At 36.6% G+C, this 18,746-nt stretch overlaps 1 protein-coding gene across 1 annotated transcript in view; it reads right to left on the reverse strand.

Annotated features, from left to right (window-relative positions):
* UVRAG (UV radiation resistance associated) overlaps positions 1-18,746 on the reverse strand; it is a 481,244-nt gene that overhangs the window by 322,195 nt on the left and 140,303 nt on the right. Inside the window, exon 6 of the mRNA XM_007941031.2 lies at positions 14,714-14,796. Within this exon, the coding sequence (XP_007939222.2) occupies positions 14,714-14,796 (83 nt within the window). The remainder of the gene's footprint in view (positions 1-14,713; positions 14,797-18,746) is intronic.

Here is an 18,746-nt window from a genome sequence, read left to right on the forward strand (position 1 = left end):
TTTACTATTATTACCCAATAACTGCTTGCCAGATTAAATACTAATTTAATTTAAAGACAGCAGCTATGTCCCCAAAGTCCTCTCTTCTCCAGAATGCTGCTGCTGAGTGTCAAGTCAATTCCAACTCACAGCAACCCCATGTGACAGATGGCAGCTGCCCCCAGGGTGTGTTCTTGGCTATGATCTTTACAGGAGCAGATCATCAGGCCTTTCTCCCATGGCGCCACTGGATGGGTCTGAACTCTGTGGCTAGGAGCCGAGCATTTATCTATTGCATCACCAGGGCTCCAGACTAGTTAGTCTCTATTCCCAGCTAGTCTTCATATGGGTGTTTTGAAACTACTTACCATCCTGGCCATCTCCCCTGGCCCTTTCTCATCAAAGTGAATGACAATTCAAATTAAACCATATATGCCAAATATGATCTAATAAACACAAAGTTTATTAACACAATAGGAAGACTATTATCTCCCTTGAGCTGAACTATAATTAATGCAACAAAAGATAAGCTTGGATCCTTTTTTAAAGCTGCTGAGTCACTTTCTTGGATCACGCTGAAGTTTTTATTAATTTAAATCTCTCTAAATAAATTTCATGAGTTTAAATGTTCTCCCCATATACTGTTTAAGGCCAGTTCTCCTCCAGGATTCATATTCTTCTCTGGCAGGAGAATCAAAGACTCTCAGGGGTAGAAAAACCTGGGCTGCTGTGGAAAAGCCACTTTGCCTCTATGGCCTGTGTACCTGTCTTGCAGAGTCAAAATTTAAATGAAAGGGAGTCTAAGAACAGTGAAGAATGCCAACTACGGAAAAAATCATTGTGTCCAATCACTTCACATTTACCATACTGAAGGAAAAGTAAAAGGAACCATGCGGCCACAGAAACATTCCTCTACGCAAACCCAGAGGCTTTAGTCAACAACTCTTCCTTGAAGATACACACTGATGAGTGTGTTAACCACACATGGGAGGGCTCTATAAAGTCTGTTACAGAAGCCTCCATTGTACTTGCACAAGACTCTTTGGGAAATGCCTGGCCCATCTCATGCTCGGGTGTACCACCAGAGAAATTTTATTGGAAAGAATAGAGGTGCTCCTAGGCAGTCACATGGAGAAAAAGGAATGTCACGGGACATTCTTCCACATGACATGGAAAAGTATAATGGAAAGGCCTTTGCCACCAGAAAGACCTAGATACTGCTGAGTATCTAGGGACTGAGGTGCTCAACTCTTCCAAGTCTCTTCCAAGCATTTACTTACCAGTAAAACACAAGTATAATAGTAGCATGGTTACTGTGAATATTACAAAAACATAGATGTTAAATTTTTAGCATTTAAGTACATTTCATATTTTAGATACTCAAATATTATTTTCCTTCCCTACTGGGGTCACTATGAGTCAGATCCAACTCAACAGCAGTGAGTCTAGTTTTGGTTTTACTCCCACGTGGGCCCGTTATAGAAAAGAAAAAGAAAAAGGATTTTGACTTATTCCTAGAACACCAACAAAGTATTCAGAAATTATTATTAACTTCTTAATGAATGTAAAAACTCTTGCTTGTTGAATCTGTCCTTCCAGAATATAAGCCTTAAAAAAAAGAATCCCACTTCTCATTATAGAGTAGTTTCAGTCACAAAGAATCAACCATAGGAAAGAGGTTATTAAATATTAAAGTCCACTCTTCTCAAAAGATATGCACATTGAGTCTTAGATTCTCTTCAAAGGTGGAACATCCCACTTTTAGAATAAAGGTTATTCCTGATAAGCATAACGTATTAATTCTATAATCTCTGATAAATTCTCTTAATAAAACAGCATGTAAAAAAATCAAGTTATGGGTGGGGTAGGTGTTTAATGGTAACTTGTTATTTTTATTGGCAGAGACATGAGGGTGAAATCACTAAACCTTGGAAAGCTGCCTTGGTACATGCCTGGCACCAGTGGGAATGTAGAAGTTACAAGGCAGCTATGAGGGGTGTGATGGTAAAGTCTTAATTTGCAGTGACATCTTTAACAAAACAGTCTTAGTAAAGTAACGCTGCAAATACAAGCCAGAACCAAAGGACAGAGGCAGGGACAGCGAACATCTCTTGGGCAAAAGACTACTCACATACTTAACTGCCCTCAAAAGTTGCTCTTTATCCATTTAAGCTGGTTTTACAGTCTTCTTTCACCACTTCAACAACATTTGAAAAAAACTGGCTATTGCTGTAAGCCAGAAGTTCTAAACATTGTTTAGTATGTTCCTGCTCCCTGTTGAACATTTGGTAAACTAGAGAAAACAAGTTGAGCAGCATGAAGAACCTTCAAGAGGTCCTGATCAAAGACTATGAGGTCTACCAGTAAATCTTTACCAATGGTCCACTCATTTAATAAACTGGAGTTAATTTACCTTGCCATGCCGTCACATGACTCTTCCATTAGCAATCATTTTGTCCAAAATTAAGTATTCAGACATTTCATATTCAAAACATGTTTGGCAGAACACATCTAATGTTAATACTAATTATCTTTCAAAAGGTGATTAAAGATCTGTCATTTTAAAAATGCTTCTAAAAGGAAGTGGGAGGGGAGCCTGTTGCATCATGGTAAATTGTAGTCAACATCATGAGACAAAAGTGTATGTGAACTGCTGTGTGGAAAGTGAATTTGCTCTGTAAACTTTCACCTAAATCACAATTTTAAAAAAAAATCTTCAAAAAACCTACTTTTTATCCAGTTATTATCTAATCACCTTGACTTTTGCCCTTTTATTCATTCACCTATTTACCAAATAATTACTGAACATCACCAATTATTTTCTGAACAAGTTGGTGTTATATGCTGGGGACAAAATTGTGAACTAAAGACATGGACTCCATAGACTTATCTAGCTTATGTTCTCAATTCTCATTCCTGAGAAACATTTGATTTTAAAGGCCAAAAGTATCTCAAATGCTTTGTTTTATGCTCACACAGGGGAAAAAAAAAGTATAACAACTATAAAATAACAAAGCATTCTTTCCAAAAAAAAAAAAAAGTCCATATATGGCAATATTCTTATCTGAAATACTAGAGTGGATTCTAGCTTAATTTTTTAAAATGCAGTTAAATATTTAAATAATGATAAATACAAAACTATATGTAATGTTTCAGCAATAGATTTGAAAATTTATAGGGAAAATAGATGATTTCTTAGCAAAAAATGAATCGTCAACAATAAACCAAGGAGAAGTAGAAAAAATGGATAGAACCAATAGTACTAAACACAATGGAATGATAAGATCTACCATTAGAATGATAAAATATGCCATTATAAAAGGCATCTGAACTACATAATTTAATAGCTAAAATTCTACTAAACCTTTACAAAACTGAAAATTCTCAAAATTAAAATTTAACTGTTTCAGATGATGATGGTGATAGCTAACACATATAGTGCTATGTCCAGGTACTATATTAAAGCACTTTCCATTGACTTCCAGCGAGATGGCAGAATAGGGAGAAAGACGGCACAGACCCTCTTCAACAAAGAAAAGGGGAACCAATTAACACAGACACAGAAGATAATCCTGGATCCCTGAGCCTTGAAGGGAAGGATATAGTGGACTAAACCACAACTAGCAGAAGAATTTGCATGAAGATACCAAAAAAGGAGACATACAGAGCTGTGGTCTGGCAGCGATCCTGAGCAAGCCTGATGGCACAGCACAGGCAGCTTGGGGAGTGCCTAGTGGTGGTAGGACCTAAGAATTAACCTAAAAATCAGCCCTGCTAGCCAAGAACTGCATGGAGGACTGCTCTGGTGGCTGGAAAATAACACACGCAGCACCACCGAAGAGAAAGGTGGGCTGAGCTGTGGACTTTAGCCTGTCCAGAGGGCGCAGCCATTCTGAATGTTTACAAGCAGCTTGACCATTTTGGATATTTAAAGAGACAGTGCTCTCCTAGATTCCAGGGGCTTAAGAATAGGTTCTGCTTGCCAGTAACCCCAAGGACACTCTGGACCTGAATGACTGAAAAGGTGTAACATTCCCCTTGTTACTCTTATACCCCACACCCCTTGGTGAACAGAGGTGTGGCCATCCCCCACTCCCACCCACCTTCTGGACCCGCAGGAACTCCATCCTACTCTGTGTGCTCAGGCAGAGCCTGGGTGTCCTGCCCTACCCTCCCCCAATTTTTTTCTTTTTCTTTTTCTCTTTTTTCTGGTTTTTAGTTTGCTTGTTTTTGTCTGTTTTAAAACTACTATTATTATTAATACATTTGTCCTTTTTACTATTATTCCTTATTCTTCCCCTCCCAGGTCCTAGTTTTCAGCTCTTTTTCTTTTCCCTCTTCATGGTTGCAAATTTTTTCTTCTTCTTCTTCTTTTTTTCATGGTTAACCCTGTTCGTTGTTTTTCTTTTTGCATTTTTATCATTTTTTTTTTCATTATTCTCCTTCTCTACATTTTTTTCTCTTATTGCCCTATACCCAGATATTGCAGGTTTTCTTGTTTTTTTTTTTTTTTTCTTCTTCTTCTTCCCTTTTTCCTTTTTTTGGTTACTGTTCCTGTGTGATTACATGGTGTATTTTTTGTCCGTGGGCATTTAGTTTTTTGATGGTTATTCAGTTGTAATTTTTATCTAATTGAGTGGGAGACAGCAACAGTCCCCATAAGACACAACTATATCCACACCTCCTTCAACTTCACTTACTGACCAAGAGCCACCACCTCCTTTCCATCAACGGGCCAATGATTTTAAAAAAAAAAAAAAAATGAAGAAGAGCCTGAATCACCCTTGGCTGCTCTTCACAAACAGTTAACAGAGATCTGAAAGCAGCACGGTAAAACAAAAAGTTACTTACAAAGGACAGCCAGTAAGAATAAGCTCTGATTTATCAGCAGAAACCATGCAAGCTAGAAGGCCAGGGGATGATATATATAAAACACTGAAAGAGAAAAATTTTCAACCAAGAATTATATACCTGGCAAAATTGTCCCTCGAATATGATGGTGAAATTAGGAAATTTCCAGATAAGCAGAAACTAAGAGACTTTGTAAAACCAGACCAACCTTACAAGAGATACTAAAGGGAGTCCTTTGAACACAGAACCAAAAAATAGCAAATAACAACTGACCATTGATACGCAAGATGACACAACCCAGAAACTACAGCTATGGACATATCCAAAGTAAAATGAGCTTGTTGTTGTTGTTGTTATGTGCCGTCGAGTCAGACCCGACTCATAGCGACACCTCCTTGGGTTTCCGAGGCAGTATCACTACGGAAGTAGATTGCCCCATCTTCCTTCTGAGGAGTGGCTGGTGGGTTTGAACCGCCAGCCTTCTGGTTAGCAGTCAAGTGCCTTAGCCACTATGCTACCAGAGCTCCCAAAATGAGCTTAGAAGATTGTAAACAGGGAACCAGAGACATCAATTGGCAAGTGAGGACAACTACAAACAAAAAAGAGGGAAAATACTGTATTAGTTACAGACCTTCTAAATGGTGAGGAAGTTAAGAGAGTTGCAAGATAGAATGGACTCTTCTAAACTCAGGGAGAAAATTATAAATCATAGGGTAACCTCAAAGAAAAATGATAAACCTTCATATCACAATGAAAAAGAGGACAAGCACAAACATTCAGCAAATACTAAAACAACAGCAACAAAGGAAACAATAACACAATTCATAAACATAATGAGCTCAGGGAAGAAAATAATATGGAACAAAGAAACCAGGGACACCATGAAAAAACACATAACAAAATGACAGCAACCAATTCATACTTATCAATATTACACTGAATGTTAATAGATTAACATTAATGTTAATGGATTAACTCAAGAGAGAGAGTGAGTTGCAGATTGGATAAGAAAACAAATCCCATCAATATGCTGCCTTACAAGAGAAACACCTTAGAGATAAAGACAAAAATAGACTAAAAATCAAAGGTTGGAAAAGATGTATCAAGCAAATGGCAACTGCAAGAGAGTATGAGTGGCAATATTAATTTCTAATCAAAGTGACTTTAAGACAAAAACCACCATACGAGACAAGGAAGGACATTATATAATGATTAAAGGATCAATTGAACATGAAGATATAACCATAATAAATATCTATGGACCCAATGAAAGAGCCCCAAAATACATAAATCAGACTTTAAAAGAGTTGGAAAGCCAAATAGATGACTCCACAGTCATAGTGGGAGACTTTAATACACCATTTTCTTTGAAAGATAGAGCAACTGGAAAGAAACTCAACAAAGATATAGAAGAGCTAAACATTAAAGCACTTTCCATTAATCCATTTAATCCTCACAACAATCCAAGACAGATATGCTATTATTATCAATTTATAAGTCAGAATCATAGAAAAATGCAGAGAGCTTCCCAATTCAATGTTAAGATCCTGGGAAAGACAGTTACCTCACTGCTCACCCTCCCTGAAATCAACTACAACAGAATACTATACGCATCAGTCTCAACTTTCAGATACAAAGTTAGGCCCTCTAAATAAAACATCAACAAACAGATTCCAGTAAATGACCAGAAGAATCAATACTACAAAATCAGAAAGTCAACATACTTTATATATAAATACAAATGAAAGAAAAATATGTTAATGAATGTAGAGAAGCATTCTCACAAAATTCAGCACCTATTTCTAATTAAAATATTAAATAAATAGGAAGAGTTCTTTAAAATATCTTAAAAAAAATAAGCAGGAAATATTCTGAACAGCAAAATATCAAAACATTTTCAATTGAAATAAGGAATTGGACTAGGATGCCCACTATGCCCATTATTTTTCAACAATATTTGAAAGTTCTAAAAGGTTTAGCAAATGCAATACAACTAGAAAATCAGTATAAACATTAGAAAAGGAAAGAGAAACCTATCCTTTTTAGTGATAATAATATGTATACAACTAGAAAAAAACAACTAGAAAAATACAATAATAGGGTATAGTCACTGAATATAAGGTTGTCTTAAAATTATAGCTTTTCCCTATAATAGTAACAAGAACCAGAAATGGAAATAAAAAACATACTTTATACAAAACAGTGTAAAAACTATAACATAATACTTAAAGATAAATTTAATAGAAAGGCACATGACCATTATGAAGAAAACTATAAAATCTTATTGAAATAATAAAATATGAACAAATGTAAAGATATACCATGTTTTCAGATGAAAATAGTAATATCATTAAAATGGCAATTCACTCAAAATTAATATAAAAATTCTATTATTACAAAATTGCCACTAGAATTCTAATAAGATTTACTTTTTAAAATAAGATAAAAATAACCTTAAAGTTCATATGGAAGAATAAAGTTCTGAGAATAGCCAAAAAATAGTATTAAATAGAAGAGTAGCAAGAGGAGACTTGACTTACTTAATATTGTTGTTGTTGTTGTTGTTATGTGCCGTCGAGTCGGCCCCGACTCATATTAGAACATACCAAAAAACCACTGTACTTAAATCAATATGAAATTGGCAATGGAACAGACAAAAAGATCAGAAGAACAAAACAGAGCATCCTGAAATAGATTCTAGTACATATGAAGTTTCAATACACGACAAAAGTAGTATTTAAATTCAGTGGAGAAAGGGAGATGCTTGCACAACTGGGTACTGAGCTGTGGAGAAAATTCATTTCTAGCTCACAAATATGAAATATTTACATAATATACCAAAATCCAACCAAACACACTACCGTCAGGTACTACGAATAAATAGCCGATTGTATTAAAGATTTAATTTTAAAAGTTAAAAAAAAAAATCTTAAAATAAAGTTTAGAAAATATCTGTGCCATCAAGGCACAGGGGAGGCCTCATAAACCAAGACAGAAAGTCCAAAACACATAAAAGAAAAACTGGAAGTATACAAAAACTAAAATTTTTTGTACAAGAGGTATCATAAACAAAGCCAAGATGTAACTGACAGATTTGAGAAAAATACTAAGGACTGTAAACATTTATGAGAAAAAGGCAAGCTACTCAATTAGAAAAACACTATGTATGTTGTGTTAGGTGTCATTAAGTCTATTTCAACTCATTATGACTCTGTACTACCCTCACAATCATTGCCATACTTGAGCCCATGGTTACAGCCACTATGTCAACTCATCTCATTGAGTGCTCTCCTCTTTTTCATTGACTCTCTGCCAAGCATGATGTTCATCGCCAGGGACTGGTCCTTCCTGATAACATGTCCAAAGTATATGAGACGAAGTCTTGCATTCTCCCTTCCAAGGAGAATTCTGACTGTACTTCTTCCAAGAGATTTGTTTATTCTTCTGGCTGCCTATTGTATATTCAATATTCTTTACCCACACCCTAATTCAAATGCATTAATTCTTCTTCAGTCTTCCTTATTCATTGTCCAGCTTACAAAACACATGACGATCCCGTGTGTTACAGAGCAGAACTGCTCAATAGAGTTTTCTTGGCCGCAATCTTTACTGTAGCAGATTTCTAGGCCTTTCTTCTGTTTTGCCACTGAGTAAGTTCAAACTACCAATCTTTAGGTTAATAATCAAATTCAAACTATTTGTTCCTTTGTATTTTTCCCTTACTATAAAGCCATTGTTACTAGGTGCTATCAAGTTGTTTTCAACTCACAACAACACCATAAAGGTACAGTAATTAAAACAATGTGACATTTTTTTATCACACTGTATAAGGACAGACACATAAACCAATGGAAGAGAATTGAGAGTTCAAAAATAAACCCGTAACATCTATGGCCAGCTGATTTTTAATAAGGGTGCCAAGTGTATTCAATGCAGAAAGAATAGTTTGTTTAATAAACAGTGCTGGAAAAACTGGATGCAAAAGAATAAAGTTGGACCCATATGTGAAGATCAACTCAAAATGTATCTATGACCTAAATATCATAACCAACACTATAAACTGTTAGAAGAAGCATAAGGATAAAACTTTAAGACTGTTTTTCACAATAAATTCTTAGATATGATAAGAAAAGCACAACGAAAGAAAAAATAGACAAGTTGAATGAAATCAAAATGAAAAACTTTTATGCAAAGGACATTATCAAAAAAGTGAAACAGGTGAAAGAAAATATTTGCAAATTATATATCTGATAAGAGTCTAGTATCTTTGATATATAAAGAATGCTTACAACTCAATAATAAAAAGACAAACCACCTAATTAAGAAATGGAGAAAGGATCTAAACAGACATTTCTCCAAAGGAGATACATAAATGGCCAATAAGCACACGAAAACATGCTGAACATCAAAAATGACTAAGATTATTAGTTTGGATGACTAGGATGATGAGGATACCATTAGCCAAACAGGGAGGGAGGAAGAAAGATGAGAATTAAGCCAATGAGTGCAGCTCTGGACATGCTAGTGTTGAGGCTCCCATACGACATGAAGGCATGAATGTCCAACGGTCATTACAAAACACAGATATGAAATCCAAAAGAGAGGCAGGAACTAGAGATTTAGATTTGGGAATTATTAACATGGAGACGTATCATTTGAAGCTTTGGTAATGGGAAAGAAGACTCAGTAACAAAGAGGAATGCAGAAGAACCCTAAGACAAAACCCAAAGGAACTCCAACATTAACTGAGAATTGCTGCTAACACAGAAAGAAAGAAGAAAACCATATGAAATAATCCTTCCTTCAAGAAGCTTTCAATGTCACTAGAGAAAAGAGACATAAAACCAAAACCAAACTCACAGCTGTCGTGTCAATTCAACTCATAGTGACCTCTCCCCTTGGGTTTCTGAGGCGGTATCACTATGGAAGTGGATTTCTCAATCTTCCTTCCAAGAAGTAGCTGGTGGATTTGAACCGTCAGCCTTCTTGTTAGCAGTCAAATGTCTTAGGCACTATGCCACCAGAACTCCCAAAAGAGACATCGTTGTTATGTGCCGTTGAGTCAGACCCGACCCATAGCGACCCCTCCTTGGGTTTCCAGGGCAGTATCACTACAGAAGTAGATTGCCCCATCTTCCTTCCAGGGAGTGGCTGGTGGGTTTGAACCGCCAGCCTTCTGGTTAGCAGTCAAGTGCCTTAGCCACTACACTACCAGAGCTCCCAAAAGAGACATACACATGTTAAATATCTTTTATTATAAACATCAGGACTAAAAGTAACTCTGAAAGCAGAGGTGGCAGACAACAGAATGGCAAGAAGGGGAAATTATGCTGAAATTTAAAAATATTTAGCTAATTAGAAAATTTAGTATTGGTAATATGAAAAAGGAACATTGACTGAAGAGAAAGCTAATTCCAAGATGGAAAAAGTAAAGGGGCAGAAGAAAACTAACATCTAGTGGCGTTGGTGCCTAAGGAAGACTGGGCAATCTACTTCCATAGAGATACCATCTCGGAAACTCAAGGAGGGGTCACTATGAGTCGGATTCGACCTGACAGCAATGAGTTTGGTTTTTGGTTTTTATATACCAGTAATTGTCCTGGGACTTTTCAAGTATTTGACATTATTTGATTCTCATAATATTCCTGTATGATAAATATCATCCCCATTTTACAAAAATAGGTTGAAGTATGTAAGAGTTAAGTGATTTGCCCAAAGTCTTGCATCCAGTCTACCTGATTATGGAAGTTTTAGGATTAGAAGCTAGCTGGAGGTCCAAAGCCCTAGAATGCTCCACCGTATTTCCACTTAACTGACAAAAGCAGGAGATTCCAAAGAAGTTAAAAAAAACTATAAAAATTATACTGGAAAAAACAGGAATTATTCTCATTCATCTCACTACAATACAGCTATTTCTTTGTGGAAACATGAAAGGAAAAATAAATTGAGCTTTCAAACACGAAAAACAAACTTCAATCTGCAAAAACAGGTGAGATTAGAAATATCTCTTTGCTTCCAGTCTCATTCTGTCAAGTCGATTCCACACTTCACCATGATTAGCATTCTAAATTGTAACCCTGACCATGTCATTCCTCCTTTCTTAATAATCTTTCAATAACCTCCTATCACCAAAAAGGTAAAAATCCAAAAATCAACAGAACTCAAAGGAGCGCTACCTAATAAGCCTAAATTAACAAACTCCTTAGCCTAGAAGGAATAAGAGTAAGACAAAAAAGATAACTTCTAAAAGTAAATGCTTACTTATAATTGGAAAGGAGCTCTGGTGGTACAATAGTTAAGGTATTCAGTGGTTAACCAAAAGGTTGGTGGTTCAAACCCACGAAGCAGTCTGCTTCCATAAGATTTACAGCCTTGGAAACCCTATGGGACAGTTCTACTTCATCCTAAAGGGTCACTACGAGTCAGAAAAGACTCGATGGCAGTGGGTTGGTGGGTTTATAATTTATGACACTGGAATATACTCCATTGAAGTCTGCTAGTTTTCTCATTTCAAATTATAAAATGAATAAAATTTCAAATGTCAGTTAAAGAGCAACATTGACACCTTGTGGTGAACATCCTAAAACAGCCAATGTAAAAATGATTAACATAGTTTCTAATTAAATGTCTACATATACATTGTGGAGATTTCAATCAATATTATGAAACAAAATGTGTATAAATTGTTGAATAGAAAACCAATTTGCTCTGCAAACTTTCACCCAAATCACAATAAAAAGTTAAAAACAAACAAATAAATGTCTGCTTGTATGAAAACTAACTCTTAATTCAGGGATTTCCAAACATTAAAAAGCAAAAATTTGATTACCATCACACATACTAAATACAAATTGGAAAAGCTGCTAATATTTGGACTAAAATTAACCTAAATTTTTAACTTGTGGCCAATGTTATAAATAAAACCTCAGGTCACTGTTTTCTTGTAAAATGTTACAATACATCCATATGAAACAGGTTTGTGCCCTGGTCATCAGGGCTCCATAGTCCCTGCCTCAGTCAAGATTTATTTTTCCTGTAATATTTTCACACTTTAAAAAATGGAGAGAATAAACATCTACCAGTAGCACAGCAGTACAAAATTATTAACTAAAAATACAGTCTCAAAAACAGAATTTTGAGACCTGGGTTTTAAGCCTAACTCTAATTAGAGATTTTATTTATTTCAATTCAATTTAGTAAACATTTGCTGAACACCTAACAGTCCAATTCACCCTGCTGGACACTACAAGTGATTCAAAGTTAAGTAAAACAAGCTCTTTTCTCAACAACCCACAAATTGATAAAAACCAAAAAAAAAAAAAACCCCAAACTCACTGCCATCAAGTCATTTCTAACTCATAGCAAGGCTGTAAATCTTTACAGAAGTAGATCGCCCCGTCTTCCTTCCGTGGAGCAGCTGGTGGGCTTGAACTACTGACCTTCTGGTTAGCAGTCAAGTACTTTATCCACTATGCCACCAGAGCTCCCCTCAAACTGATAGGAAATATTAAATGTAAACCACAGGCAAAAGTGAACAAATATTAAGTATAATAACAGACACAAAACAGAAAACAGCTTTAATGTAACAGACAATGGTTAATCTTTATTAATGCCTGAGAGAACTATCACAGAAAATTCTATTTTACTTATTAACTTTGACAAAGATAATTTAAAGTTTCCAGTTGCACAGATAACTTCCTGGGTTCAGTTAATTTAGTTGATAAACAGAGATTTTATTTGGTTCAGAAAAAGTGACTCTCTATTTCCAGTTATAAATGAATTATACAGTGGTATTGAGGATATCACTATTAACAAGACAATCCGAATTGGTGTCATGGCCTGAGGAATCTGGAAGGTATGCTAGAAACGAACTCTCAGAGCCAAATCACTGCAAGATCAATGTTAAATAACTGAGCAACTACCAAGTTAACATGGTGATTTTGCACTTAGGGAGGGCTCAATGCTTTTCAGAAAAGTTTCTAAGCCATTATGACACGTGCTCATTATAGCCACCAGTCAAGGAAGGTGAGACTAAAAAGGACCTGCCAAATGTACTTGTCAGAAAACTTTAGTTCAGCCCCCCCTATAGCTCTTGCTAGATGCCCCAAAATAGATAAATCATTTAAAGCCTCTTGGCTTTAGCTTCTACATTTAAAGCAAAAGCCATAATCCTTAATCTGTCAACACAAAAAGCATCTGAGAGTGAGATATGAAAATGCTTTATAAATTGTACATATTTATAAAATTACTGCTTCTACCTTCTAGGAAGAATCAGAGAGATGCAATGAATTAGCACAATCAGGGATAATTAAAGTCAGGACCAAATTAATTAAAGCATTCTCTCTGGCACCATGTTTCTTCCCAAAATCCAACAGTGTCCCCTCAGTTCCTGTTTCCCTGTAACATCAGCACTTTGGACACCCCTAGAACCTCTTTCTTCTTTTATCTTCTATGATGCTAATCTGTCCCAAATCCTCCCCTTCTCCCTGACTTTTCACTCTTTTTTCTTTTAATTCTACTCATTTCTCTCATAAAATCACACAATCTCAGATCTGAAAAACATCTTCAAAATAATTAAATTTATACCTTCAGTTCACTGAGAGGGAAACAGAGGCTTCCTCACATTTCAAACTATTTCTGGACATTACCTTCTTGGATACTTAAAATTAAATGTGTCCCAACCCGAACAGGATCAGAAACCTAAATTATATATTCTGGGTTGTTGTTGTTGTTGTTGTTGTTGTTGTGAGCCATCGAGTCAGACCCGACACATAGCAACCCCTCTTTGGGTTTCCGAGGTAGTATCACTACGGAAGTAGATTGCCTCATCTTCAAAAATATGAGTTACATGTGACACCTCCCACACGCTATCTCCACCATCTAACTACAAAATCCTGTCCCTTCTGTCACATATTCAAAGAAGCCAGGGTGAAAGCACCTCTCAGATAAGAATCAAAAGTCAGCAAATGTATATGGTTTCTTTAGTCAAAATCATTGTCTGTTAAAAGCAATTTACACAGCCCATGTAACCAAACCTTATACCACCATGAGTAATAAGATACAAGTTTTGCAAAGGAAAAGGCCATTATATAATGTTTATAAAATAACCATTTCTCCAATCATGCTTCTGGACTCCTCTTCTAGTAGATATATAGAGGATGTCTAAGATGTCTAATGGTCCAAAATTTATGATGTGTTATGCAAACATTAGAAAATTTGGCCAAAATCAAATTTCAATGAATAATCTATCTGTCTGGGGTGAACACAGGATGGGTGTCACTGTTAACTTTATTGTGAACTGCATTTATTTTGGTAGCCTGCCTCCTGGGAGAATGTCCTTGATGATGTATCTCCTTTAAAATTAAAACTAATTTTAAAGTGTTTCCAAATTAAGGCCAGACATTATGAAAATACAGAGCAGAGACTTTTAAGCCTCTGAGCATTGAGATTCATACAAAACTCCTTCAACTTGCCAAAAGTGATTCCTTTAAGATGAACAGCAGGTCAAAACTATAAGCTGCGTTTAGGGCTGTTGGAGGGCTTTTCTAGCGAAGTGGTAATTTTTAGGCTTTGAAAGTCTAAATTTTGCAGCACTGATTGCCGCCCTTTACACTGCAAAAGATTGAAAACAGCTCATGGCCATTTGAACATCACTGGCTTCCAATCACTCTCTCTCCCACTGTCCAGAGAAAGGAAATGGCTTTCCAAAAGCTTTATGAAAGAGATAACTTAAATCACCATAGCTACAAAATTTATGAAGCTCTCACTAAAAAATGCTAAGCCTGAATAACAGCTTCTAAAGCTCCCATACATTTCCTCACACTAAAATGTCACAAACTCAGATGAGGAAGATTCTTTAGAAAAACCAAGGGAGGTCTCTTACCGTAGCAAAGAGAAGACATCGTAGGAATTGCGAACACAGTTCTGATCCACCTGAAGAAGATTCTTCTGAACGTTTGAATAACCCTGAAAGATAATCATCAACAAATTAATTGAAGCTAAACAAAAGAAAATCTATGCAGAAATTAATCACAATTTTTAACCTTTTTTTTTTTTAATGGTTTATCAACACCTCAGTAAATTAAATGGTTAGACTTTAAAAGTTTACCACAGTTTCCATACAACTGAAGTATTTTAGTTAGGCAACTAAGTTTCAATAAATTTCTTCTAGCATTTTCCCACAGAAACAATGTTTTATATTATAAATAGTGGTGAACTTCCCAGGGAAGTCTTTTTAATGTATCATGTGGTTGAAAAAGAGTATTACCACTAATATTTCAACTATGCCTGGCCAGCATATCCAATGCCTTTAAGGGAAAGGGTGGGGGATGCACCCCAAGTTCTAATTAGGAATACCAGAAACAAATATTTCTACAATGGTACAAAAGTGATGGGAAAAACAATAGTTTCTAGAGAAAACACAGTACAATTTCATTAAAAGAATAGAACTGTATCTCTGTCATTTGAGAAAGAAAGAATAAATAGTGCTTAAGAACAAAGATTCTGGAGCCAGACCAGCTTGGTTCAAATTTAGCCTCTCCATACAACAGCTCTGTAATCTTGAGCAAGGCACCCAAGCTCTTTGTTTAACCTTAGTTTCTTCATATGAGATGATAACAGTATCTACAAGTTTTTTTAATGGGAATTAAGGAGTTAATATTTATAAAGTGAAAGGTATACAGTAAACACTCTATAAGCATTTTTTTAAAGTTATGTCTACAAACAATAAAAGAATATTATGAACAATTTTATGCTAACATCAGGGCTTTGAACCAGTTCTTCTCAGTTCAGTCAAGGCCAACGAAGTAAAATTGGAACAGACCCAAATTTGTGAAATGTGGGTATAGCAGAAAAATGAAAACAGGAAAAATTATGGGTCAGCACTCTGCTAGGAATTTAATTTTCCTCTTAGAAAACAGAGCAGCATGTGTGTCACATAGCAACCAATCTCTTAAGGAACAGAAACAGAAATAGCTGTGCCAGGCTGAAAGATGGAGCAGGCCCCCGCTGCTCTGAATGTGTGGTGCTCTCTACAGTCCTGACAATAATCCAATCTCCTGGATCGGGCTCTTGAAGAGGCTCACAACACCTCATCCGAATGTGCCATTCCAGGGCTTAACTGTCATTTTTCCATTCCTATTATCATTCCAGTACACCCATACTTTAAAATTTTGGGTCTGTTCCAATTTTACTGCATCAGTCGTGACTACGCTGGTTTAAACCAGTTTGAAGCCCTGGCCAATATATGATGATAACATATAACAATTTCGATGAATTAGAAAATTTTTTTTAAAAAAAAGAAAATACAACTTGTCAACACTGAAAGGAGATGAAACAAAAATATCTCATAGTTGTTGCTGCTAGCTGCCATCGAGTCAGTCCCGACTCATACGGACCCTTCATCACAGAAAAAACACTGCGCAGTCCTGGAGCATCCTCAGCATCACCGCTATGCTTTGGCACGTTGTTGCAGCCACTATGTAAACTGTTCTCATTGAAGATCTTCTTTTTTGCTGACCCACTACTTTACCAGGTGTGATGTCCTTCTCCACAGACTGGTTCCTCCTGATAACACATCCAAAGTATATGAGACAAAGTCTTGACAACCTGGCTTCTAAGCAGCATTCTGGCTGTACTTCTTCCAAGACAGATTTGTTCATTCTTCTGGAAATCCATGGTATATTCAATATTCTTTGCCAACACCATCGTTCAAATCAATTCTCCTGTGGTCTTCCTTATTCATTATCCAGCTCTCATATGCATATGAAGCTAATGAAAATACCATGGCTTGGGTCAGGCATGCCTTAGTCCTCAAAGTGACATCTTTGCTTTTTAAGTAACACTTGAAAGGGGTCTTTGCAGCAGACTTATACAATGCTATATATGCATCATTTGATTTCTTGTCTGCTGCTTCCATAGGTGTTGACTGTGGATCCAAGTAAAATGAAATCCTCTATAACTTTAATATTTTTTCCATTTATCATGATGCTACTTCTAGGCCAGTTGCAAGGATTTTTGTTTACTATATGTTGAGGTCTGGTAGCATAGTGGCTAAGGCACTTGACTGCTAACCAGAAGGCTGGCGGTTCAAATCCACCAGCCACTCCTCGGAAGGAAGGTTGGGCAATCCTACTTCCGTAGTGATACTGCCTCGGAAACCCAAGGAGGGGTCGCTATGAGTCGGGGCCGACTCAACGGCAAATAACAACAACAACAACAACATATGTTGAGGTAATAATCCATAGTGAAGGCTATAGTCTTTGATCTTCATCAGTAAGTGCTTCAAGTCTTCTTCACATTCAGCAAGCAAGGTTGTGTCATATTGCAGTTTGTTAATTAGTCTTCCTCTAATCCTAATGCCATGTTCTTTTTCATATAGTTCAGTTTATCATATTATTTGTTCTGCATACAGACTGAGCAGCATAGCAGGGATTGTGCGGCTGGCGCGGGATCGGGCAGTGTTTCGTTCTGCTGTGCATGGGGTCGCTATGAGTCGGAAACGACTCGATGGCACTTAACAACAACATACAGAGTAAGTATGGTGAAAGGATATAACCCTGACACACACCTTTCCCTTACTTTAAACCATGTAGTACCTACCCCCTTATTATCTTTAAACAACTGCCTCTTAGTCTACATACAGGTTCCACATGAGCACAATTAAGTGGAATTAATGGCTAACCCAAGCCATGATATTTTCATTAGCTTCATATGCATATGAGAGCTGGATAATGAATAAGGAAGACCACAGGATTTCTTGAGTTCTCATTCTTTGTGACATTATCCATAATTGTTATGATCCACACAGTCGAATGTCTTTGCATTGTCTATAAAACACAGGTAAACATCTTTCTTTGCTTTCAGTCAAGATCTAGCTGACCTCAGCAATGATATCCCTCACTCCATGACCTCTTCTGAATTTGGCTTGAATTTCTGGCAGTTCTCTGTCGATACACTGCTGCAACTGTTTTTGAATTATCCTCAGCAAAATTTTACTTATGTGTGATATTAAAGATATTGTTCGATAATTTCTGCATTCGGTTGAATCACCTTTCTTTGGAATGATTACAAATATGAATCTCGTCAAGTCAGCTGGCCAGGTAGCATCTTCCACATTTCTTGGCACAGCAGAGTGAGCGTCTCCAGCGCTGCATCCATTTGCTGAAACATCTCAGTGGGCATTCGGCAATTCCATATGAAAAGCCTCAAACCAAAAAAACCAAACTCACTGCCATCAAGTTAATTCTGACTCACAATGACCCCCTTTGGGTTTCCAAGGTGGTATATCTTTATGGAAAGGAGCTCTGGTAGCTTAGTGCCTAAGGCACTTGACTGCTAACCAGAAGGCTGGCAGTTCAAACCCAACAGCCACTCCTCGGAAGGAAGATGGGGCAATCTACTTCCGTGGTGATACTGCCTTGGAAACCCAAGGAGGGGTCTCTATGAGTCAGGGCTGACTCGACAGCACACAACAACAACAACAACATATCTTTATAGAAGTAGATTGCCCAGTCTTCCTTCCGCAGAGTGGCTTGTGGGTTTGAACTGTCAACCTTCTGGTTAGCAGTCAAACACCTTAGGCATCATGCCACCAGAGCTCCTTAGCAATAGCCTGATATTTAATTTTTTAATGACTAATTGAAAATCTCCCACAAAAATTATAACAATAATTTTAAAAAATCCAGGTATAAACAGTTACACTGGGGAATTCTATCAAATATTTAAGGAAGAAATAACATCAATTTTACACAAACTCTTTCATATTGCATCACAATAAATGGAGAGAAGATTGAGGTTGTCAAAGAATTCACATTGCTTGGTTCTACAATCGATGCCAACAGAAGCAGCAGTCAGGACATTAGACGACGTGTAGCATTGGGAAAGTCAACTGCAAAGGAACTGTTTCAAGTGCTGAG

The sequence above is a fragment of the Orycteropus afer genome, unplaced genomic scaffold (assembly GCF_000298275.1).
Source record: "Orycteropus afer afer isolate SDZICR_OR568_19922 unplaced genomic scaffold, OryAfe1.0 scaffold00074, whole genome shotgun sequence".
NCBI lineage: Eukaryota > Metazoa > Chordata > Mammalia > Tubulidentata > Orycteropodidae > Orycteropus > Orycteropus afer.